The sequence below is a fragment of the Rhincodon typus genome, unplaced genomic scaffold, assembly GCF_021869965.1.
Source record: "Rhincodon typus isolate 14 unplaced genomic scaffold, sRhiTyp1.1 hic_rhity00001839, whole genome shotgun sequence".
NCBI lineage: Eukaryota > Metazoa > Chordata > Chondrichthyes > Orectolobiformes > Rhincodontidae > Rhincodon > Rhincodon typus.
Window position 1 is genome coordinate 1 of NW_025967477.1, and position 24,337 is coordinate 24,337.

The following is a 24,337-nucleotide window of genomic DNA, read 5'->3' on the forward strand; positions in this document are numbered from 1 at the left end:
CTCAACCGAGGATTCCCCAGCTCCGTTGTCGACAAGGTCCTCAACCAGGTCCGACTCATCTCCTGCACTTCCGCCCTCACCGCAACAGCGATAGGGTTCTCCTTATCCTTACCTACCATCCCACCAGAATCCACATTCAGAAGATCATCAGACGCCATTTCCGCCACCTCCAGCAAGATGCCATCACCGGACACACATTCCCCTCCCCTCCCTTGTCCACCTTTCGCAGGTCTATTCCCACTGGGACGTCCTGGTCCACACTTCCTTCACCTCCAACACCCCCTGACCGCCCTACGGCACCTTCCCCTGTAACTGGTGAAGGTGCAACACCTGCCCATTTACCTCCACCCTCCCCAGCATCCAAGGGCCCAAACATACCTTCCAGGTGAAGCAACAGTTCACCTGCACTTCCCAAAATCTAGTCTAGTGCATTTGCTGCTCACAATGTGGTCTCCCCTACACTGGGGAAACGAAGCGTAGACTTGGCGACCGCTTCACAGAACATCTACGTTCTGCTCGCAAAAAAGACCCTGAGCTACCTGTTGCCTCCCACTTCAACGCACCACCCTGCTCCCTGGCCAACATCTCTGTCTCTGTCTTGCTGCAGTGTTCCAGTGAAGCCCAATGCAAGCTGGAGGAACAACACCTCGTTTTCCGCTTGGGGACCCTACAGCCCTCCAGACTCGATATTGAGTTCAATAATTTTAGGGCCTAAACTCTCCCAAGTCCCAGCCTCCAACCCCACACACCAGGCCTTGTTACCACATAGCCTGCCAGTACACACTCCCTGGTGTTAGTCACTAATAGTCCCCATTAACAACTATTCACCCTCCCAATCTGATCGTTACCAACTCCAAGTCTGTCCAACTGTCTTTTTCTCTCTTTGTGCTTTATCCTATCGCTTACTCCCTACCCCATCCACCTCCCTATTTTCTGTATATAAACTGACGTTTGCCCAGCCACTATCAGTTCTGAGGAAGGGTCACCAGACCCAAAATGTTAACTCTGTTTTTTCTTTCACAGATGCTACCAGACCTGCTGGGCTTTTCCAGCAACTTTGTTTTTGTTCCTGTAAGCGCTTGTATGTTGGTAATATGATCTAGATTAGCTCTTAAGTTAATTATTAACATTTCATAAAAGCACCCAGTCCTTTATGTGAACAGTTTGTTTGCATAAGGGATTAACTAGTTGAAGGAATTTCAATGTATTGAATCATTTTATATCAACGAGAGTGTTTCTTTTCAATAGAAACATCATCATTAGACATACAGCTTTATTTTCTGCCAGCATGCCTCCTGAGATATGTGTATGGTAGATACTAAGTGAGTTAGTATGGAGAAGCCAAAGAGTGAGGAACGGGGTTATGTATTGGCACCGAGTTTACTTTACCCGGAGGACAGGGGAAACAAAGCTGAGTCCAGGATTGTATAAGATTAAAAGGCCTATAAAGTTGTGAGAAATTGCAGTAATTCTGAGAATTGGGAGGTTTCTAGAACATAACAAAGGAGAACCAAGAAACTGATGAGGAAGGAGAGAATACAATATGAATACATTCTAACAAAAAACAGATTGTAGATATTTTTACGAGTACATAAAAAGGAAATGTTTAGTTAAAAGAAATGTGGGTCCACTGTAGGCAGAGTCAGGAGAATTCATGATGGGGAATAGAGGAATCGTAGAGAAGCTAAATTATTACTTTGTGTCTGTTTTTGCTAAGGAAGGTACAAGAAATGTCCCAGAACTAGACATCCAAATGGCTAGGAAGAATAAGGAGTTTCAGAAAACTAGCATCAGTAAGAAGATTGTGCTGGAAAAATTAACTGGGCTGAAACATGATACATACCTAGAACCTGATGATTTTGAGAGTGTTGAAGGTGGTAGCTATAGAGATAGTTGATGCATTGGTGATTATATTCCATAAATTCTATGGATTCTGGTATTGTTCCTGCAGATTGAAACATAACAAATGTCACTCCACTATTTAAGCAGGGAGCCGGAGAGAACTATAGGGAACTATAGACTTGTTAGCCTTAAATTGGTAGTAGGGAAAATGATAGAATCTGTTGTAAAGAAGTGGTAAATCGACACCTGATTGATAATGATTTGTTGTGTGTAGTCAACATGACTTGCAAATGGGACATCGTCTTTGACGAGCTTGTGAAAGCTTTTTGAAGACAATACTAAATATTAGTAAAGGAGAGCTTCCTTTCATGTATCCACCCAGATGCCTTTTAAATGTTGCAGTTGTATCAGTGTCCACCACTTCCTCTGCCAGCTCATTCCAAACATACAACACCTTCTATGTGAAAAAGTTTTTCCTTAGGCCCCTTTTAAATTTTTCTCCTCTTACCTTAAACCTCTGCCTTCTAGTTTTGGACTTTCCTACCCTGGGAATAAAGTCCTTGGCTATTCACCCTGTCAATGCCCCTCGTGATTTTATAAACCTCTATAAGGTCACCCCCTCAGTCTCTGACGCTCCAGGGAAAAAAGCCCCAGCCTATTCAACCCCCACCTATAGCTCAACTCCTTCAACCCTGACAACATCCTCGTAAATCTTTTCTGCACCCTTTTAAGTTTTAACAACATTTTTCCTGTAGCAGGGAGACTAGAATTGAATACAGTATTCCAAAAGTGGCCTAAGTAATGTCCTGTACAGCCGCAACATGACATCCCAAGTCCAATACTCAATGCACTGACCAATAAAGGCAAGTACCAAACGCCGCCTTCACTACTCTGTCTATCTGTGACTCCTCCTCCAAGGAACTATGGACCCACACTCCCAAGATCTCATTGTTCAGTAACACTCCCCAGGACCCTACTGTTTTGTGCACAAGTCCTGCTCTGATTTGCCTTACCAAAATGCAACTCCTCACATTTATCTAATCTGGAAGTGAATGTTATTAATGTGTTTATTGTTGACTTAAATATCTTGGTCACACTTAATCATAGTTTGTCCGTTTACTTCTGTGTGTGGGACAGTAAAATAAATCATTCCCCCAAGTAATGCACGTGTTTCCCAGATTTTCTTTCTACTTTAGCGTCATTTTAGTAGGACTTGATGTCCATAGTCCTACTAAACACCCTAACCAAATGAAACCATTCCTATCTGCTTTATCACACTCTGGTAATGTCTAAAATGTTTATCAAATCACTCCTTAACTTAAATTTAAGGAACAGGCAGGTGCATACCTACTTGCCTGATAATGCAGCAATATTTATTTTCTATATTAGAGCAACCTACACTATCCAGTTGGATCCCAGGAACTCAAACCTGTGGCCTTTGTTCTAGAGACCAAAGAGCTGTAATCCAATGTCCAGGTTTCTAACATATACTAAAAACTATTGCTATGTAGAAGAGTCACTAAACAAAGCAAACTTTTTTTTCAGTCTCCTGCATTTGAATCCTATTTTTTTCAATACTTCTGTTTTGGTTTCTGTAAATCATTTTGAATTGAATTAAATATTCTGATTTGGGCATCCTGGTTTAGATTCTGCAGTAAAGATGCTTCAACAGAACTGTAGTTACTTGCCCTGTTCATGCATGTCATTGATTCCTTGTAGATCAAAGGCGTTATGCTTCCTTTGGCTATTTGACAATTGCAGATCACAGTGTAAAGACCCACAGAAATGTGCTAGACATGTGAAAGAATAATGGACGGCAAATGCTACAACTACAAAATCGGTGCTAAAATGAATGTCTGTAGCTTCTAATTAAAAAGATTTCCACACGGTGTGTCATTTTTAAAAATTCTTTCATGGATATGGGCTAAGCCAGCATTTATTGTTCATTTCCAATTCCTCAGAGGATTGTTAATGGTCAATCACATTGCTATGGGTGACCAGATAAGAACAGCTCTTTTCTTTCCTGTATAGGTGTTAGTGAACCAGATGAGTTTTTATAACAATTGACAGTGGTTGCATGATTGTCATTAGGCTGGCTTTTTTTAAATAAATTCAAATTTTACCAATTTGCTATGGTGGGATTGGAACCCATGTCCCCAGAATATTAGCCTGGAGTTCTGGATCGCTAGTCCGGTGACATTACTGCTACCCCACTACCTCTCCCAAATAGGCACTCCCTTTGCTGGCTTATCAAATTTTAGGAATAAAAATTCATAGAAATGCTTGCTATATAGCGATAGTTAATATTACCAGTGATTATGTTCCAGTGATTTTTCTGAACTGATATGTGATTTCATTTTGCTGGAAATTTTCAGATTCTTACTGTGAACCTGTACCACTTGATGGTCCACCTTCCTTCCGTGGTCAGTCAGTGAAATATGTTTATAAATTGACAGTAGGCTGTCAAAGGGTCAATTCTGCAATCAAACTTCTGCGGGTTCCTTTTCGGGTTTTTGTTGTTTATGGTAAGTCTGAGGTGAAGGTAACTTAACTTTTAGGAACTACTTGAATGATAGTGTCTAATTCTATAGTCAGTGAAATGTCTGTAACTGAAAGTTAAAATGCTCTATTTGGGACAAGAGACTTTTTAATTGTTTTTCTTTAAATTGGTGTTAAGATTCTCCTTGATGGCATTGTTGATGGATCTGACCCAGGCTTCTATAAGGATAGGCATCTGTTTACACAGGATTTTCCCCTTTTTGTCAATCATGATGTTTCTTGTTGAATCAATCAGATTGAGAAAAACTACCGCTCAGATTTGTATTCACAATCTGAACATTAATTATAGATAACAATTTCTTATGTAAAATATATATTTTGGATATTAGCTTACTAATAGAAATTAGAGCAAAATTAACTTTATAACAAAGAAGTAAAATTTTTCTTGAAGTGGAAATCGGTGCTGAAGACTGAACTTCAAGAAAAAATGAGTTCCACTATGCATACTCAAGCTTCATTAGGATCTAGATGTTTTAAGCATGGAAGAGTTGTAGATCTTGGCTACCAGTCTAGAAGAAGCTATATTTCTAAAACAATAATTGATTCAGTTTTAAATGCTGAAATTGGGCAGAAATTGGCTGGTAATGCACCATTTTGGATATTCCCTGATGTTTAATATGATTGATCTTCAGACTTTGTGCAAATCGGATGACTGATTTGATTGGTACTGTCCAGTTTCCACAAGGAAGTACTAGTGAAGATGCATCGGTGATATGGGTGTAAGCATGTGAAAAAACTAATTTCATTTGTGATTATACTTTGTAGTGAAATGTAATTTTTACCATATCAGGGTTGGAAGATTACCAGTTTCCTCCAGATGATGCTGTAGCTCCCACAAATCCATTTTTGGATGAAGATGAGAATGTTAAAAAAGACACTAGATTAGTAGATCTGGCAACAGAAATGCTGATGACCAGCACATCCCGCCGTAGTCTTCGTGAGTATTTAATAATGAAACTAGCATTGGAGATTCTGTTTCTTCCTGGCATGATACCATTCAAACTTAAACCTTCTCCAACCTATTAATGCAATTATTGGATTTATAACCAGTAGACGAGTGGTGTCACCAAGCTAAGGAACGAGAAGACGACTGCAGTTATTTAAAATATTAGTTGTTTTTGTGTTAAGAAAGCAACTTATTCAGGTAATTTCGTTTTGCTAAACTTTTTAAATTAAACTTTGCCCTGAAAAATTCCATTTTAAATGGATGCTTTCTTGAGCAATACTTTTCCTTTCTATTTTTCTTGTGACTCCAACAGTGTGGATCACCATAATCAAACGATTTTTTAAAAATTTACTCGCAAGAAGTGGACATTACTGGCTGGGCCAGCATTTATTGCCAATCCGCAGTAACTCTTGGAAAAAGTGGTGGTGAGCTGCCTCTTCAAATGCTGTAGCCCATTTGCTGTAGGTAGACCCACAATGCCCTTGGGCAGGAAGTTCCAGGATTTTGACCCAGTGACACTGAAGTATTGACTATATATATTTCCAGATCAGAATGGTATGTGACTTGGAGAACTTGCAGTTGGCGGTGTTCTGATTAATCTGTTGCTCTTGTCCTTCTAGATGAAAGTGCCAGTGGGTTTGGAAGGTACTATCGAAGGAACTTTGGTGAATTCCTGTAATGCATCTTGTACATGGTACACACTGCTGCTACTGAGTGTCGGTGGTGGAGGGAGCAAATATTTGTGGATGTGGTGCCACTCAAGTGGGATGCTTTGCCCTGAATGGTGTCAAGCTTCTTGAATGTTGTTGGAGCTGTGCTCTGCCTGTATTCCGTCATACTCCTGAGCTGTGCTTGTAGATGATGTGCAAACTTTGGGGAGTCAGGGGTGAATTATATGCTGCAGGATTTCTAGCCTCTGACCTGTTCTTGTACCCATAGTACATCTATGACAAGTCCTGTTCAGTCTTTTGTCAGTAGTAGCCCTTAGGATGTAGATAGTAAGGGTTCAGTGATGGTGCCACTATTGAATGTCTAGGTGTGATGGTAAGATTTTTTTTTCCTTGGAGATGTACATTGCCTGGTGGTTGTGTGGCATGAATGTCACTTGCCGCTTGTCATTCCTAGCCTGTGTATTGTCCATGTCCAGTTGCATTTGGCCATGGGCTGCTTCAGTATCTGAAGAGCTCCAAATGGTGCTGAATGTTTTGCAGTCATCAGCAAACATCCCCATGTTGGAGGGAAGGTCATTGTTGAAGCAGCTAGAGGTTGATCTAGTGCACTATCTTGAAGGACTCCAGCAGAGATTCCTGGAGCTGAGGAAACTGACCTCAACCACCGCAGGCTTCTTACTGTGTGCCAGGTATGACTCCAGTCTGTGGAGAGTTTTACCCTAGTTTCCACTGACTCCAGTTTTGCTAGGGCTGCTTGATGCCTACATTATCAAATATGGCCTCAATGTCAAGGGCAGTCACTCATCTCACTTCTAGAATTTACTTGTTTTGTCCAAGTCTGTAATGAGGTCAGAAACTACGTGGTCCTGGCAAAATGTGAACTGAGAGTCACTGAACGTTATTGCTGAAATAGTGCTGCTTGATAGCACTATTGATGATGCTTTCTATCACATTACTGATACTCTAGACTGATGGGGCAGTGATTGGCTGGTTGGATTCATCCTGCTTTTTATGTACAGGGCGTAGCTGATGCCAGTGTTGTAACTGTGCTCTAACAGCATGGCTAAATGACCGGCGAGGACTAGAGCACAAGTCATTGGTCCAGTTGCCAGAATGTTGTCAAGGTTCATAGCCTTTGCAGTATCCACTGCCTCCAACTGTTTCTCGATATCATACGGAGTGAATCAAATTGGCTGAAGACTGGTATCTGTAATGCTGGAGACCTCTGTAAGAGGCCCAGATGGATTATCATCCTGCTCCAGTGAATTGTTTAGTTGTCTACCACTGTTCATGACTAGACGTGGAAGGACTGCAAAGCTTAGTTCTGATTTGTTGGTTTTGGAATCCCTTGACTCTGTTTATCACTTGCTGCTTATATTATCTGGCAAGTAAGTAGTTCTGTTTTGTGGCCTCACAAGGCTAACACCTCATTTTTATGAATGCTTGGTTCTACTCCTTCTGTATCCTCCTGCACTCTTCATCAAACCAGTGTTGATCCCTTGGGTTGTTCATAATGGTAAGTTAGGTGCTATGCTGAGTCATGAGGTTGCATATTATTTTGGAATACAGTCTGGTTGTTGCTGATGGCCCACAGCACCTCATGAGTGCCCAGTCTAGAGTTGCTAGATCTGTTTGAAGTCTGTCGCATACAGCATGGTATTGCGCCACAAACATGATGGAGGGTATTCTCATTGTGAAGACAGGACTTTGTCACACAGTCCATGTGGAGACAGTCACTTCTGCCAATACTTTCATGGACAGATAAATCCGTGTAAGGCAGATTAGTGAGGATGAAGTCAAGTATGTTTAATTTGCTTGCAGTTCTGAGCCTGGTTTAGTAGAATAACAGATATAATGCCTATAGATAGTGTTACTCACCTAAAGTGCTTTAACAGTTTAACCATATCTGTTTTAGTTTTCTTTCATAGCCAATATTTCTCACTGTAAGCAGCTGCACCATATAACACAAAAATAATTTCACAAGATTGTTCATTTGTTTCTCCATCAATCAATAATAATGAATAACAATGAATCAGTAAGTTATTGATATAAAGACAATCCAATTTGAAATGTAAACTCTATTCTCTCCACAGATGCTGCCTGACTAGTTGAGTATTTCCAGCATTTGTGTTTTTGTTTTTACAGGGGGAGGCAATGGGCCTATTGGTATTTATCACTAGACTATTAATCCAGAGACCTAGGTAATGTTCTGGGGCCTGGGGTTCGATTCCTACCTCAGTAGATAATGGAATTTGAATTCAATAAAAATTCTGAATTAAGAGTCTAATGATGACCATAAATCTGTTGATTATTGGAAAAACCCATCTGGTTCACTAATGTCCTTTTAGGGAAGGAAATTGTCGTCCTTACCTAGTGTGGACTATGTGAGACTCCAGACCAACAGCAATGATTTTGACTCTTCTTTGCCTTTTGGGCAATTAGGGATGGGCAATGAATGCTGGTCTAGCCAGTTGGATGCCCTCATCCTGTGAATGAATGTATTTTTTTAAAAATTAGAAACGTTCATTAATTTGATTATGGTCGTAAATGGGAAAAGAACTCTTTTAAAAACTAGGATTGTAGAGAGGATTACTGCAATTTTTAAATGTAGGTTACCTGATACTTATTGTAAGTGCTGTTTGTACTGCTGTTTGTTCAAGCAGTGGGGCAAGTCTCATTGCAGACAAGCTGGAGCCAAGGGGTATGTATGAATGGAGATTTGGCCAGCAACAAGTAACTAATGGGTATGGGAAATGGTGACTGCTGTTGGTGGGAAAAATCCTTCTGCCTGCCAACAACTATGTGATTGGCTCCCAGGTAGCTGAACAGTTTGTGGGTGTGAATGTTTGGAGTGAGCCATTGGACCACTGAAAAGCAAGTAGCTATCCTTTATTCTGCCATAATAAAACACCTTAAACCTGACGAAAGCCAGTTTATTTTGCCGCATCACTTGCTGTAAGCTGTGACTTTTAACCAATAAATCAGAGATGTTTATAAATGTGAACTCCTCTCTCTGTGCCTCCTGCAAGTAAGTGAAAGTACCTGGAGAAGGAAGATAGAGGTGTAGCAAGTCAAAACAAGCAAATCCTGTTGACAGGGACCATTGAGCTGCTTTCCCAGACTTTTCCTCTGCTCGTAACACCCTTTTTTTTTTGTCTGTTTGTCTCTGTATGTGGGGTTAGAATTTTAACATAAAATTATAGATTAACAGTTTAATTGTTTACCTGTAGCAAGAATATATTTATCTGTAATAAATAGTCATTCTTGTAAAGTATAGAAATCTGACTGCTTTCTGTCAGCCTGGGTCTGAAAGAAAGGTAAATGGGGAGGTTTGCTAATTTTAAAAGGGTGGGGAGGGGATCCCTGATTTATGAACATCCCACTTATGAACGCTTGAACTTACTAATGAGATTCCATAATGCTATTAATTTTAAGGATTTGATATGCAAGCATTGGCTCATGTTTTGGAATGGATATTTTATACTGTATTGTGTTCCGACTTGCATACAAATCAACTTATGAACATACTTAGGAATTGAACCTGTTTTTAACTTAAGGGCTTCCTGTAAAATGGTTAAATGTAATGATTTGGGAGATAACAGGAATTGATTTCCAGCATGGTACCTCAGTGAAGTGTTACAGTGTTTATTGAAAAGAAAATTATTCCTCTATTAAGAAGTAACTTTAATTAACATGTCTACTACTTGTCTTCTAATTTTAATGAAATAACATAGATGTTCAGTATCGGTTTAAAATAGTATGCGTTAGTTACATGATAGCTATGTTACTTAACTAGTAATTCAGAGGCATGAATACAAATCCCACCAAAATAGCTGGAGAATTTAAAAATCACTAATAAGATACAATATGGAATGAGGATCTTGTATCACTAATGGGCATGTGTTAAAGTACTGGATTGTTGTAAAATCAATTCATGTTCCTCTGGGGAAGGAAACCTGCTGTCCTTATCCAGCCTGGCCTATATGTGACTTCAAACTCACAGCAATTTGATTGACTTTTAATTGGCCCCTGAAATGGCCAGCAATTCATTTGCTTGTATTCAAGGAAATGAACAACAAATTTCTTATGCTCAGCTAAAAGACAGCAATAAATATCCACAAATGAATTTAAATTAAAGGTAATTGTCTCCTCTCATAATCACAATGGTAACTGGGATGCAGATGGGGAGCTGCAGTTAGTCACATCAGCACTAAACTGTGGGATTGGTGTGGTAAATATACTTCTTAAATGGTCTGAATATTTATTGGATTCTAAAGAACTTGAAAAGGTAAGGAGGTGAAGAGTCTTTGCTTCATGCCTGTTTGATCAAAGCACCAAATGAACAAGACTTCAGAGTTCAAATTAATTATTACAACAATGATTTTGTACTTCTACTTAAATAAGAACTTTTATTAATAATTGCTTTATACATTCTATTCAGATTTGTATAACATTACTAATATGCGAGGGAAGGTTGGAAAATTTTGCATCTTCAAAACCATCTATAAAATTGGAGAGGATGTAGTGGGCACATTTGATTTCTCTGAAGGCGATATTCCATGTTTGCAGGTCAGTATATCTTGTACTTGCTAATCTTAGTATTTTAACAATTGTAAAATTGTGGTCCATTGTTTTAAAAATATTTTGATATTGTCTTGTATGCAAATTCAATTATATATACCTTGGAGCTAGTCACTGGCTAACTGGGAAGAATATTCGATTCCTGGGATGGGTTAAATTATCTGATTGCAATTGGTGCCATATTGGGAATAAAATCAACTTTAGCACCCCTGAAATAAACAATGTACAGAGAAGAGAAAATGTATTGTCATGATTGTTCCTCGTGGCTTTTCATCACAGTCCAAAGCTCCTTTTTGCGACGTATCCATGATGTTAGCCGAAGAACTGATCCATTATGATGCCTCCGTAACTGAACCAAGTCAGCAACTGTTTAGTTCACTTGAGTAAAGTACTGATGGGCAAACAATACCTCTGGCGCAGTGCCTTGTGAAACATTTGTATTGCAGAATCAAGTTTTATAATTCTCTTGTTGGAGTGATACTGCTGGATCAGTATCTAATGCTTCTCACGAATATGGACAAAAGCTAATCCAAATATATTTATAATTAATTATTGTATAATATAATTATAAATCTCCACAGATATGTTTTGCGTGGAAGAAGTCAAACTGAGATGAAAGAGAGCAATCTATGCACAGACATGTCTCAGATTTTCTTAATAACGGTTCTACAGAATGACTTTTTTTTGGCTTTACTAATCTCTTCCTTTACCTTTCAAAATGAAATCGTAACTGCTTGTGACTACATGGTTTAGTTTCTAGCAGTGCAAAATTCTGAGACGCCAGGATTAAAGCATTACTTCTATGGCCACAACTTGATAAATAAACATTATTTATGAGCTTTCAGTGTAGAACACTGTTGTTATTTATGGGAATTAAAATTTAAACAGTTATCTGTATTTATTTTGTAGTCAATCATTTGAGTCTTTGTCTGTTTTTATTTGTAGTTTTCAGTGTCTTTACAAACTGAAGAGCATGTCCAGGAAGAATACCAGAGAAAACCAGGGCAGCCTGTTTCCCTTAGCACACATGCTCGACACCAGGAGTCATGTTTGCATACAGCTAAGACTCACTTCAGTTTACCTATTCCACTTAGTGCCACGCCCAGCTTTATGACCACTGTAGGTAAGCATTTGTTTATTTATGTGGTTATTGGACTCCTATGGGCAGATATTGCCATGAGATGACCTGTTTTGTGTATTTATGGAAACTAGAACAGCACTATGGGTGCACCTAAACAATATGGACTGCTTCAACTCAAGAAAGCACCTCACCACCACCTTCTCAAACGCATTTATGTGGACAACAAATGCTGGTCTACCCAGCAACACTCATTGTGTGAGAAATTTGTTTTAAAAAAAAAATCCACATTTCTGTGCTGAAAATGAATCAAATAGCAATGTTCACCATTAGCATTGCAAGTATGCCTTAACCATAGAGTACTTGCTCTCATTGCCTGTTTTCTCCTTTCATACAGTGATTAGATGATCTAATAAATTTAGTTCCCACTGTCTTGAAATGTGAATTACTAGGGATTATTAGAATCTATACAGCATACCAAGTAATCTTAAATATTTAAGATTTTTATAAATCCTTGAATTTTGTATGACTTTAAACAATGATTTAATTATATATGTTGTGGTGATTAATGCATATTTTTCAATTTCAGTATCCTTAAAGTGGCGTTTGCATTTTGAGTTTGTCACAGCTCGCGAACCAGTGGAACCGCCTACTGTACTTGAGAATCAATCAGAAATAATTACTTGGACTGGGACAGGGAAGATCGATGTGGATACGTTCAGCTGGGATCTGCCCATGAAGGTGCTTCCAACCAATCCTGTACTTGCATCCTATGTCTCTCAGTTTGCATCTTCGAACTCCATCAGTATTTGAACTATGTTAATTTCACTTCAGCTGTGGAACGGTTCTTTGAAAAACGTTCAACCACTGAACTTAAAAAGTTTAAATTTTAATAACAGCAATGATACAACAGTAACAAATGAAAAATTAAGAACGAACATTGACATTGATGCTCCAAGTACATCAGTTTTTGTAGTGCTAATCGGGGTTACTGGAAGATAATCACAAAGTGAGACATCAGAATATTGTTGTTCAGAAGTGAGCAGTATTATTTTACGGAAATAGCATTTGAAGAGCAGGATTTATGGTGACTAAAGTTTCTTCTATTCACTACATTGAAAGAGGTCAGCAGAGAAAAACAAATGCACTTTCATATTTTCTTCTATTTTTTTTAAAAACTGTCAATTTCAAAAAAGTACTTGAATTGAAAACTGCTTGATCTGAAGATTCTTTTGTGAGTATTTTGCATGTACCTGTGATTTTATGGCTTTTGAATTATAACGGGTAAACTAATAATGGCTAGCAAGAAAAGTCATTGACATGGATTTTCTAATTAGTGATGGATTTTAATGTAACTTGTTTGAAACCCATGGAGCAAGGGTACTGGAACTTAACTATTTATTCTCGTTTACAGGTGTATAGCTTTCAATTCATACTTAAGATTGATAGTGTGCTGTTCTTGAGAATTCCACATTTTATATTCAAAGTACACTTATATTCATTGAATTATGACACCAGTAAATAAATCTTGTTAATTAATATGCCATTACCAGTTAGTATCCACAATGCTTCCAATACATTTTACTTACTATTGTTTAAATGCTTTGCACAAGCCATTGTTGAATTTGGAGGTGGCACCAGGAGAAATGATGGACACTGGCAGGTGAATCCCTTGCCTCTGCTGACAAACCTTTTGTTACTAGATCTTGATTGTTTTTCTTTTATTTTTTAAAGAAAATGTTCATCAAATTATATATTTCTCAACTTCTTTCATGAATAATTTCCAAGAGAAATAAACTGACAAATTCTGAGAAACTTTGCAGAAAATATTTGCTTCAGTGTGTCTTGTTTCATATGAATGAAACATTCAATTTTTAAAATTACTTGTGTTTTGTACTCTTTTTCTACATTTAATATAATGTAGCCTTCAGTTTAACTGGGATTAGCAAATTCCCATTCGTTTTTGAATGCATTGTCGATTTTCAGATCCTGATATCTGATGAAGGCTAAAAGTTTTTTTTTTAATATAAGGTTTTAAATCTTGCTACCTGTATTTTACCAACTACTTTTAATTATAATCATATTTGTATCTCTAAATTTGTTAAGGTCATCATGTGCATAGCCCTATCGTTGAATCATTCAGGCATCTGGCCTCATTTCAAAGTTATTTATTTTTTGTCCTCACCTGGGCTGTGTGCTCTTTCGCAATAAGCAGAAGTATAAGCTTAGAAAATCCCAGCACGCAGACTTACTGGACACTAGACTTTCCATTTGGGAAGTAGTCTTGTTTATTTCATTAAAATTACTTTGGCAACTGAGGCAGTTTGCTGCAGATCATTATTTACATTGTATTTAAAATGGAAAAAGTGCATTAATCATAATGGTGAAAGCTACAATACTTGCTGTATTCCAGATGTTACATAATAGAATATGACTTTTTTGGTTTGTATTCTAGGTAAATCAAATGTTTTGACACCTGTTAGAATTTAAGACTTATTCAAAGTCATAATGTTTAATTGTATATTAAAAACCATACAGCATTGCTAATCTCCATTTTTGAATGAAAATTCTGGTTTACTATTCTTTTTGTGGTTTGATGGATAATTTCACATTTGCCCCATATTTGTCACCATCCTGCACATTCATTTAAATGTCTTTATTCTTTTACAACATCTTTCTTTATAACATTTCCACCGAGCTTTAGGCCATCCACAAAATTGAATCCAACCCCTCATTTAAGTCATTGATAAGGTTTTAAATAGAATATTCCAGCATGCTTATTTTCAACAAGTGCTTTCCAATTTCATTTTGAAGTCATCGTTTCTTCTTCCACTACCAATGTTCCAGTGAATTCCAGATCATAACCACTCACTTTCCTCATATTTGCCCACATATCCCCTGTCTATGTCCCCTGTTGCTGCTACGCGCAGCTAATGGAAAAAGGTTCTGATAAATGTAGACAATGAAAAACAATCTTTGGCTTGTTCACCTCGATCAAATTGCCCCTCCTTTTTTCCAAGGAGAACAGTCTGCAGCATTTTAAACCTAATCTTGTAACCAAAATCCAACACTCCAAAACTATTTGGTAAATCACTTCTCTACACTCTCAGGGACCCTCACATTCTAGAAGTTGAACAAAGAAAATATAACCAGTACAGTGTGGAGCTGGAGGAACACAGCAGGTCAGGCAGCATCAGAGGAGCAGGAAAGTCAACATTTTGGGTTTACACCCTTCATTAGGATAGGTTACACTACAGTTCTGAAGGATTGTTGCACTGTTGGCCTAGGTTTAGAGAGATCCTGTCTATTCAGACGGATGCAAAGTATTGAATGAGACTATTCAAATATAAGACTGGATTTTCATATTATCATCTTGTCTTTGGATTTTTCAGACGAGAAAGGGACCAGATTAAAAAGCAGAATTAATGCATAAGATCTGCCTGATCGAATTGAATAGTGGAGCAGGTTAATTGAGTCATGGAGTATTCACAGCATGGAAAAAGGCCCTTTGGGCCATTGTCTGCATACTGGTCATCAAGCATCCACCTGTCTCTATTCTAATCCTGTTTTCCAGCACTTGGCCTGTTTCAAGTGCTCATTAAATACTTCTTAAATGTCCTAAGGGTTCCGACTTCTACCACCTTTTTAGGCAGCGAGTTCCAGATTCCCACTACCCTCTGGTGGAAAGATATTTTCCTCAAAGCCCCCCGAAGCCTCTTGCTCCTTAATTTCAAACTGTGTCCTTTGATCATCAAACCCTCTGCTAAGAAGAAGTTTCTCCCTATATATGCTTGTCATGACTTTGTACAGCTTAATCAGATTCCCACATCCTTACCTCCAGGCCACATCCTAATGAATCCCCTATGCACCCTCTCTAGTGCAATCACATCCTACCTATACTGTAGCAACCAGATCTGCAGTCACGGGCTGTATGATCTACTCCATCTATTTATAATGTTTGTATGTCCTTAGCACCAAAATATATAACAAGCTATTTACCTTATTTACTATTGGTAGGACTTAGCAGAGTGCAGACTGATCCTGATTAGACCATATAACTAATGGAAACGCAAAATAGCCTATCAGCAATGAAGCATTTTAGGATATTTAAAAACATTCTTCATTCAAGGCAGTTCTTCTCAAACACTGACTGTCTCGAGTCAATTGAAAACGTATATTCCAATTCTTATTAATACTTTTGGCCTTATTGGTCAAAGTTACAAGCTTTTAACAGACAGAAAATAACAGGATGAACAAAGATAAAACACTTCTAAAATGCATGCATGGTTATGTTGTGATATGAAAACATTCTTCATCAGTGAGCATTATCCCAAGCACAATTTGTTCCTAAACATTGTTAAAGAGTTGCAAGGTTGAAGCTTTTCATCTCGTACTCATCAAGACATATATGTACAAGAAATCAAAGTTGGAAAGGGAGTAACAATTTATAGAGGAGGAGGATGGTGCTGTCTGCTGAACCATGGTTGGCATTTGGATGCAACAGGAAATGTTAACTGTCAATTTTGGTTGAAAAATTTTAAATCAGGCAGCTATACTGATTTGTCAGGGCGTTGTCATGCAGAAAATCTGATCCTTACTTGAAATGACCTGGTGCATTGTATTAGTTTAGGATGTTTTAAAATTTTAAATTGATTATTCTACAATTTGAAACACTAGTGTTTGCTTATTAACTCCTGACAATTTCAAGGCTTTTAAAATTGTTTTCTTTGCAACAGTAAGGCTGTACGGTTATCTTTATTTCAATATATAAATCATATAAGATTTTGTTTTGCGAGTGGAGATTGCCCATTTGCAAATTCACCAAGCCTCCTTAGAGTGCCCCTTCCAACCCATGACCACTACCATCTAGAACGGTAGCAGATACATGGGAACATCACCTATTAGCTCCTTTCCAAAGTATTCACCATACTGACTTGGAAATATATTGCAGTTCCTTCAGTGTCACTGGATCAAAATCATGGAATTTCCTCCCCAACACCATCGTGGGTTTAACTGCACGAAATGAATTGCAGTAGTTCAAAAAGGCAGCTTATTAAGGGCAATTAGCCGTGGACAACAAATGCTGGTCCAGCTAACCGTGCCCGCATCCAATCAATGAGTAAAAAACTGCTTTTGACAGAAATTTGCAAAATGTTTTCTGCTCCTAAAAGATGGTGAAGCTGACATCCTGTATAAATAATTGAGGTCCAAGCACTGATCGATGTGGCATTCCCTTGATTACAGCCTCTTAATATGAAATTGACTTCTTTATCCCTAATCTATTTCCTATCTGTTAACTTCAATCTTCACTCCAAACTGTCCCCTCGAATCTTGCATTCCCTTCCAAATAGGATTTTAATAGTTCAGGAGGCCAGTGAGGAAAAGCTAAGTCTACAGAATATTGGTATAAACAGGACTAAGTTTGGAACAGAGATTAATGTTCTCTCACTGGCAGATGTAGATAGACATAATGTAAGCTTCAAAGCCAAGCTCAGAATTGAGCATGAGACCAAGGCTACAAGATTGAGCACGAGTTTGCTTTTTCCAGATCAGTCAAAGAAATTTAAATTACTGTTTCACTTTCAGTTCATCAATATCCAATGTCGACTTTACCCTGCCTACATGACTGTTATTCCAACACAGAACCTTTGGATTTTAACTCTGAACTTTTGCTGTTACCTTTTATTTTCCATCTACTTCATGTTTCCCATTTACTTCTAGTGTTTTATAAATCTTATCTTTTTTTATCAAAATATGATATATAATTGAGCTTTTCTTCAGTACATTTGTCTGTCCAATTGTTTAATATTGTGTGGATGTTACCTTCAGGTGAAGATTCAATATCAGCCATCACCTACCTCAAGTCGGGCAGCCTCTGAATAGAATCAATCATCAGGGTTCATTTACATCAATTGTTTCCTGGAAATCAAAATCTTTGCTCAACAAATGCACGGGATCCATCACATGAGGTAAACAAATGAAACAGAAGATGCTGACTCTTCGAGTGGCAAGCCTGAATGTCAAGGACATGCACGATGGATTGACAAACCACAAGCCCATATGATATAGGAGAAGAATTTGGCCCATCAAGTGCTCCACCACTGAATCATGGCTGATATGTTACTCAAACCTATTCTCCTGCCTTCTCCCCGTAACCCTTGATCCCCTTATTAATGAAGAACCTATCTATCTCTGTCTTAAATTCACTCAAAGATTCAGATTTGTAGCTGGTCAATAATATGAGCAAAATGGATGTGATTGACGTGGAACTTGATAGGCTGAACACTGAAAAAATGTCCCGACAAAAACACCAAAATCACCTAGAATGGATCACTGAAAGAAAATCATTACAAGTTTATCTGGCAGGGTGGTATAGTTGAGAGAAAATATGGTAGGAAGATGTAGGCTTGGTTGATAAGAACACCTCACAAATGGTTCACAAGTATGTTCTTTCCATCTTCCTCTCAACTCAAACAGGGTCAGTTATCAGGGCCAGGACACTGCTATCAAAACCCTTCCAAGTAAGAAAATCTTTAGCTACTGGAGGCTTTTAAAGTGGGTGTAGACCTGTGCCTCAAATATAACCCTGAAATGATAAATGAGAATGGACTCAGATAACTTGAGCTTTGCTGCTTTTGTGAGCTTTGTGAAAGCTTCTTTTAGAACAAACTATCTCAGTATGTGTTGGACACATCCAAGATCCGGGTATTGACACCAACGGGATCTAGTCATCACCAGATGTGACTCTCTAAGCAGCATTCTCAACAAATACAGTTACCACAGGGCTGACTATAATACAGATCACTCCCTGGTGTGAACCAGGTTAGGTGCAACACTTGAATTATTTACATTCAAAGCATAAACACCTGACCATATTGCCCACCAAGGTAAAAATCAACAATTATGCAACCCAATTGAACAAAGCACTCTCCAGCATTCTGACACAGAGTGTAGAAACAAAATTGAACATATTTCGAGATGCTATCAACAAAATTGCACGCAACATTTGGAAAGAAAGAGTGGAAGAATGAAGACTGGCTTGAGGCTAATGTCATTGTAATAGATTTCCAGCATCTGCAGTTGTTTGGGTTTTTTTCTTGGTCATTGTCATAGAACTTGTCATTAAAGTTGAGCAGTTCACTCTCATTAATTATAAAACAATTCCAAGAGAGATGGCCTTAAATATAACAATAACTTCATATAAAATTCAATAAATGGCTAGTCTGCAAAGATATTGGCACCAGCTTTGTCGGAATATCCAGATGCTCACCTGCTTTCTCCAGAATTTCCCAGCTTCACAGAAGCCAGTATTCAGCTAACTCCCTGGAATTCTCTCCCTAACAGCATTGTGGATCTATCTACAGCACATGGACTGTAATGGTTCAAAATGACAGCTCACCACTAGTTTATTGAGGGCAACTAGAGATGAGCAATAAATGCTGGCCAGCCAGTAATGGCCACATCCTATAAGTGAATAAAAATTCAGTTCATTCTGTGTAATATCAAGAAACAGTTCAAGGCACCGGATACTCCAAAGCTAATGGGCTTTGTTCTCTAGAACCTACTGTACCCATAGCCAAACTGTATAGCTACAACACTGGATCTACCTGACACTGTGGAAAGTTGCCCCGGTATGTACTGCACACAAAAAGCAGGACAAATCCAATTCTGGAGATTACTGCCCCATCAGTCTCCTCTCGATCATCAGTAAAGTGATGGAAGGTGTCATTGACAGTGCTATCAAACAGCACCTGCTTGGGGCAGGGTTGGGAGGGTTGTGGAGGGGAGCTCTCCACTGGTTGGAGTCATACCTGACACAGAGGAGGATCGTCATGATTGTTGGAAGTCAGTCATCTCAGCTTCAGGACATCTCTGCAGGAGTTCCTCAGGGTAGTGTCCTTGGTTCAACCGTTTTCAGCTGCTTTATCAATGACCTTTCCTCCATCATAAGCTCAGAAGTGGGAATGTTTGCACAATGTTCAGCACCATTCACACCTCCTCAGATACTGAAACATTCCATGTTGACGAATAACAAGATCTGGACAAAATCCAGGCTTGAGCTGAAGAGTGGAAAGTAACATTCGTGCCACACATATGCCAGGCTATGACCATCACCAATAAGAGACAATCTAACCACCACTTCTTGACAATTAATGGCCTTACCATCAGTAAATACCCCACTATTAATATCCTCATGATTACCATCAACTAGAAATTGAACATAAATGCAATGGCTACAAGACCAGGTCAGAGGCTCAGAGTGCTGCAGTGAGAAACTTGCCTGCTGTCTCACCAAAGCCTGTCCACCATTTACAAGGCACAAGTCAGGAATGTGATGGAATGCTCCCTACTTGCCTGCAGTTCCAACATCATTCAAGAAGCTTGACATCATCCAGAGTAAAGGAGCCTGCTTGATTGGCAACGCATCCTGAAATACTCACATCCTCCACCAACGCTTTATAGTAGCATTGTGAACTATGTACAATTCACTGCAGAAATTCACCAAAGCTCCTTAGACAACACCTTCCAAACCCAAAACCACTACCATTAGGCAGCAGGTACATGGGAACACGACTACCCGCAATTTCCCCTCCAAGTCACTCATCATATTGGCTTAGAAATATATCGCTCGTCCTTCACTGTTGCATGGGTGAAAATTCTGGAAATCCCTCCCTAAGGACGTTGTGGGTCCCCTACAGCATATGGACTGTTAGCATTCAAGAGGCAGCTCAAAACTACCTTCTCAAGGGCAACTGTGGATGGGGTAATAAATATTAGCCAGCCAGCAATGCGCACACCCCACAAATGAATGAAACATAAACATAATTTCCATCAAAAGAATGTGAGGAGCATGTATGCAGGTATCAAAAAGACAACAAGTCTGTCAGCAGAGGAAATAGTTCAATTTAAAACAAAGACAGGTCATTGCAGACTGTAAGAAACAGCTAGGGAGATGGCACACTTGCAACACTACACAAGATTACCTGTGTCTGTGAATGGAGGAGGCAGTGCTCCAGGAAACATAGGTGCAAAGATTCTGAGCCTGTAAAAGAACATACGTGACCTCAGCGATTGCAAAAACTATTGAGGCATCTCTCCATTTAACATTATGGGAAAAGTATCTGTCCATTGGCTTTTGTCAGATTGCAATTCTTGGCTGAATATTCCTATCTGGGTCCCAATGTGGTTTTAAAATAGAAAGATCTAAAATTGACATGATCTTTTCAGTCCAGCAATTGCAAAAAAAAAATGCTATGCACAATGGAGACAGCTATAGTTCCCATTGATCTCAGTAAAGCTTTCAGCCATGTGAATAGAGACAGTCTATTTAAGCTGCTGCTGAAAGCTGGCTGCCTGCTAAAGAGGCTTGATCTGATCTCTTTTCATGACATGATGGGTAAGGTTAGCTATGAAGAGGCAACATAGGAACACTTACAAATCACTTACAGAAGTGGGGTCAAACAAGACTGTGTATTGCTACTAACACTGTTCGGCACATTCTTCCCTTTGCTATTGCTGTATGCCTTAAAGCCATCTACAGAGGGTATAAACACAAGTACCAGAATGGACAGAAAGCTGTTGAGCCTTGCCTAAGACTCAAGACAAAGACACTCCAAATCCTTATCAAAGGGCCAAGAAATCAGTAAATTATGGAGCATATCAGCTCATTGTCTTCTTCTACAGCAAATACAGCAGTGACTGTCATGCCAGGGTGGGACTCCTGGAGCCACATCAGGTGTTAACTAACAGAGTGGACCATTATAAGACAAAACATTTTCCTCCAGGAAAGCTGCTTGGAGAGAGCAATTCAGCATTGTATTTCCACTTCTGTTTATTTCCCTACTTTTCTTTTCATTCCTCCTCCTAGACCTATCTTTACCATCATACCACATCTCACTTCTCCACTTTCAGGCACTCTGTCTGCCTTCCTAATTCCCCACCACAATCCCTAGAGTTGCCCCAATTATCCCACGTTACTTTCTCTTCCCATGCACCAATTGAGGGCTAAACTTGTTGGTTTACTTCCTGTTTCACATCCTCCTTCCCCATCCTAATTCAACGTCCTTATATATCTTCCCCAGAAATGAAACTACCCTCCAAATCACTTACAACTGAACTTACATAATTCTAAACTTTACTTTTGGCTCTCCATTTGCTACATTTCTGTTTTGCTGAATTGCACCCTCTCCTCCACCTTTGCCCTAGTCTATAATAGAATAATTTCTCTCTCCTAGTCTGACCATTTTCTCCAGGTATGACCTCCATCTCCACTCCCTTAAGTCCAAGGGATGCCAAATTATTAGGATATAGTGGACAACTGGTTTGGCTATCTGCTGCCAGATAAGGCTGGACCACCTAAAGCATTATATGGTTCCCTTCTCATGTGCTACACTGCTCACCATTCAAGACAATTCCGGCATGCAGAATATTCCCAACTTCGTTTCTCAACTGAAGACCTTTTTTTGTAAAGTTATCTCCCTGGTTCCTCTACATTCTTCAACAATAACTGCAGGAATTCATGGACATCTTTGTAACTAAAAATGATCAGTTGCTTCTGCTGCAGCATTCATTTCAACACTCTACCTTGACTCTATCTCTTGACCATACATCTTGAAGGCTTTCTTCTACCTCTGCTCACGTCATGTCTGAACTCACCTTGTCCATGAGATCCATGCCTACTCCCTGAATCCCATTCCTGATGAACTACTGACCACTCAAGACACTAATCTCAAAACTCCAAGAATTAGGACTCAGCTCCACCCTCTGCAAATAGATCCTCAGCTTCCTGATCCACAAGACTGCAATCAGTGAAGATAGACAACAGCACCCCCTCCACAATAATCCTTAACACTGGTGACCTGCAAGGATGGGTTCTCAGCCCCCTGCTGTACTCTCTGCAAACCCATGACTGAGCAGCCAAATTCCTACAAACACCATCTACAGGTTTGCTGATGACACCACTGTGGTAAGACGCATATCAAACAATGATGAGTCAGAGTACAGGAAGGAGATATACTGTTTGGTCAGAGGTAGCAAGAACTGCAGATGCTGGAGTCAGAAATAACACAGTGTGGAGCTGAAGGAACACAGCAGGCCAGCTAGCATCAGAGGAGCAGGAAAGTTGACATTTCGGGTCAGGACTTACAATAATAACAAGCTGTCTCCCAATATCAGCAAAACATAAGACTAATAATTGGCTTCAGGAAAAAAGGAGGAGGGTACGCCCCCATCTACATCAACGAAGCTGAGGTGGAGAGAGTTAAGAGTGTCAAGTTCTTAGAAGTGATGATAACTGACAATCTGTCCTGGACCTCCCACGTAGATGTGATAGTCAAGAAGGTACAACAACACCGTTTCTTCCTCAGACGGCTTAGGAAATTTGGTATGTCCATAAGGATCCTCATCAATTTTTACAGATGCACCATGGAAAGCATACTGCCCGGGTGCATAACAGCCTGGAATAGCAACTGATCTGCCCAGGACCATAAGAAACTACATAAAGTTGTGTGCATAGGCCAGACCGTCACAGAAGCCAACCTTCCATCCATGGACTCCATTTACACTTCTCGTTGCCACGGAAAGGCTGCCAACATCATTAAAGACCACTTCCACCCTGGTAATGCTGTCTTCCAACCTCTTCAATCAAGTAGAAGATACAGAAGCTTGAATACACGCACCAGCAGGTTCAAGAACAGCTTCTTCCCTGCTGTTACTAGACTGCTGAATGGACCTCTCAAACTTCAAATAATATTGATCTTGCTTTGTGCAACTCCTGTGCAGCCGTATCCTTGTATTCCTAGGTCTGTTTAGGGTGCTATGATCTGTATGCCCTTGGTTGCTACGATCTGCCTGTACTGATCACAAAACAAAGCTTTTCACTATATTTAGGCATATCTGACTACTATAAATCAAATCAAATCAAATCAAATCCCCCTCCTCGGCCTTATAATCTGTTCAGATATTTCCTGTTGATTAAATGTGCCATTATTACCCCTCTCCTCTATAATCCAATCTTGACTGTACTGTCTTTGCAAATTACCAGCTCATCCTCAATGTCCCTTTCTTCTCCAATGTCCTTGGCCATCTTGTTGCCTCCCAAATCTTTGCCCATCTTTCCCATAATTCTATGTTTAAAACTGTTCAATCAGTGTCCTGTTCCCCAAGGATGTATTCTCGGACCCCTCCTATTTTTCACAGAGATGCTGCTTCTTGGTGGCATCATCTGAAAGCACACGCACCATGATGACAGCTGTATTTCATCACCAACACTTTCAACTCCTCCAATATTTCTAATTTGTCAGAATACTTATCCAATATCCAATACTGGAAGTGAAGAAGGTTCCTCCAATTAAATAAAACAAAAAACTGTTGATAATGGAGATCTGAAATAAATAAAAACAGAAATTGCTGGAGAATTCAGCAGGTCTAGTAGCATTCAGAACTGAAATTCTGAAGAAGGATCTCTGGACTTGAAATGTTAACTCTGCTTTCTCTTCACAGATGACCTAATGAGTTTCACCTCCAATTAAACATTGGGAAGACTAGTGTCATAGTACTTGGACTGGTGACCAAAAATACTGTTTCCAAACATGGTCAGACATTTGATCACGAGGTCAGCTTCACACCTCACATTACAATTATGAAAATTACGAACAAAGA

The 24,337-nt window shown here is 39.2% G+C and overlaps 1 protein-coding gene across 1 annotated transcript; it reads left to right on the forward strand.

The window, feature by feature from the left end:
- The first annotated feature begins 1,657 nt into the window (after positions 1–1,657).
- Positions 1,658–13,492, forward strand: LOC109935130 (GP1 homolog, RAB6A GEF complex partner 1). Its single transcript, XM_048592809.1, has 6 exons — positions 1,658–1,877; positions 4,218–4,367; positions 5,192–5,338; positions 10,460–10,587; positions 11,545–11,722; positions 12,267–13,492. Exons 1-6 carry the CDS (start codon positions 1,658–1,660, stop codon positions 12,488–12,490), a joined length of 1,047 nt encoding a protein of 348 aa, XP_048448766.1. The 3' UTR covers positions 12,491–13,492.
- Positions 13,493–24,337: the final 10,845 nt, after the last annotated feature.

Excerpts from the sequence above, each read along its gene's own strand:
- LOC109935130 (XM_048592809.1), top strand. The coding sequence starts at position 1,658 with ATGGGGAATAGAGGAATCGTAGAGAAGCTAAATTATTACTTTGTGTCT. Across the intron at positions 5,339-10,459 it reads CACATCCCGCCGTAGTCTTC|ATTTGTATAACATTACTAAT; the intron begins GTGAGTATTTAA and ends CATTCTATTCAG. Across the intron at positions 10,588-11,544 it reads GCGATATTCCATGTTTGCAG|TTTTCAGTGTCTTTACAAAC; the intron begins GTCAGTATATCT and ends TTTTATTTGTAG.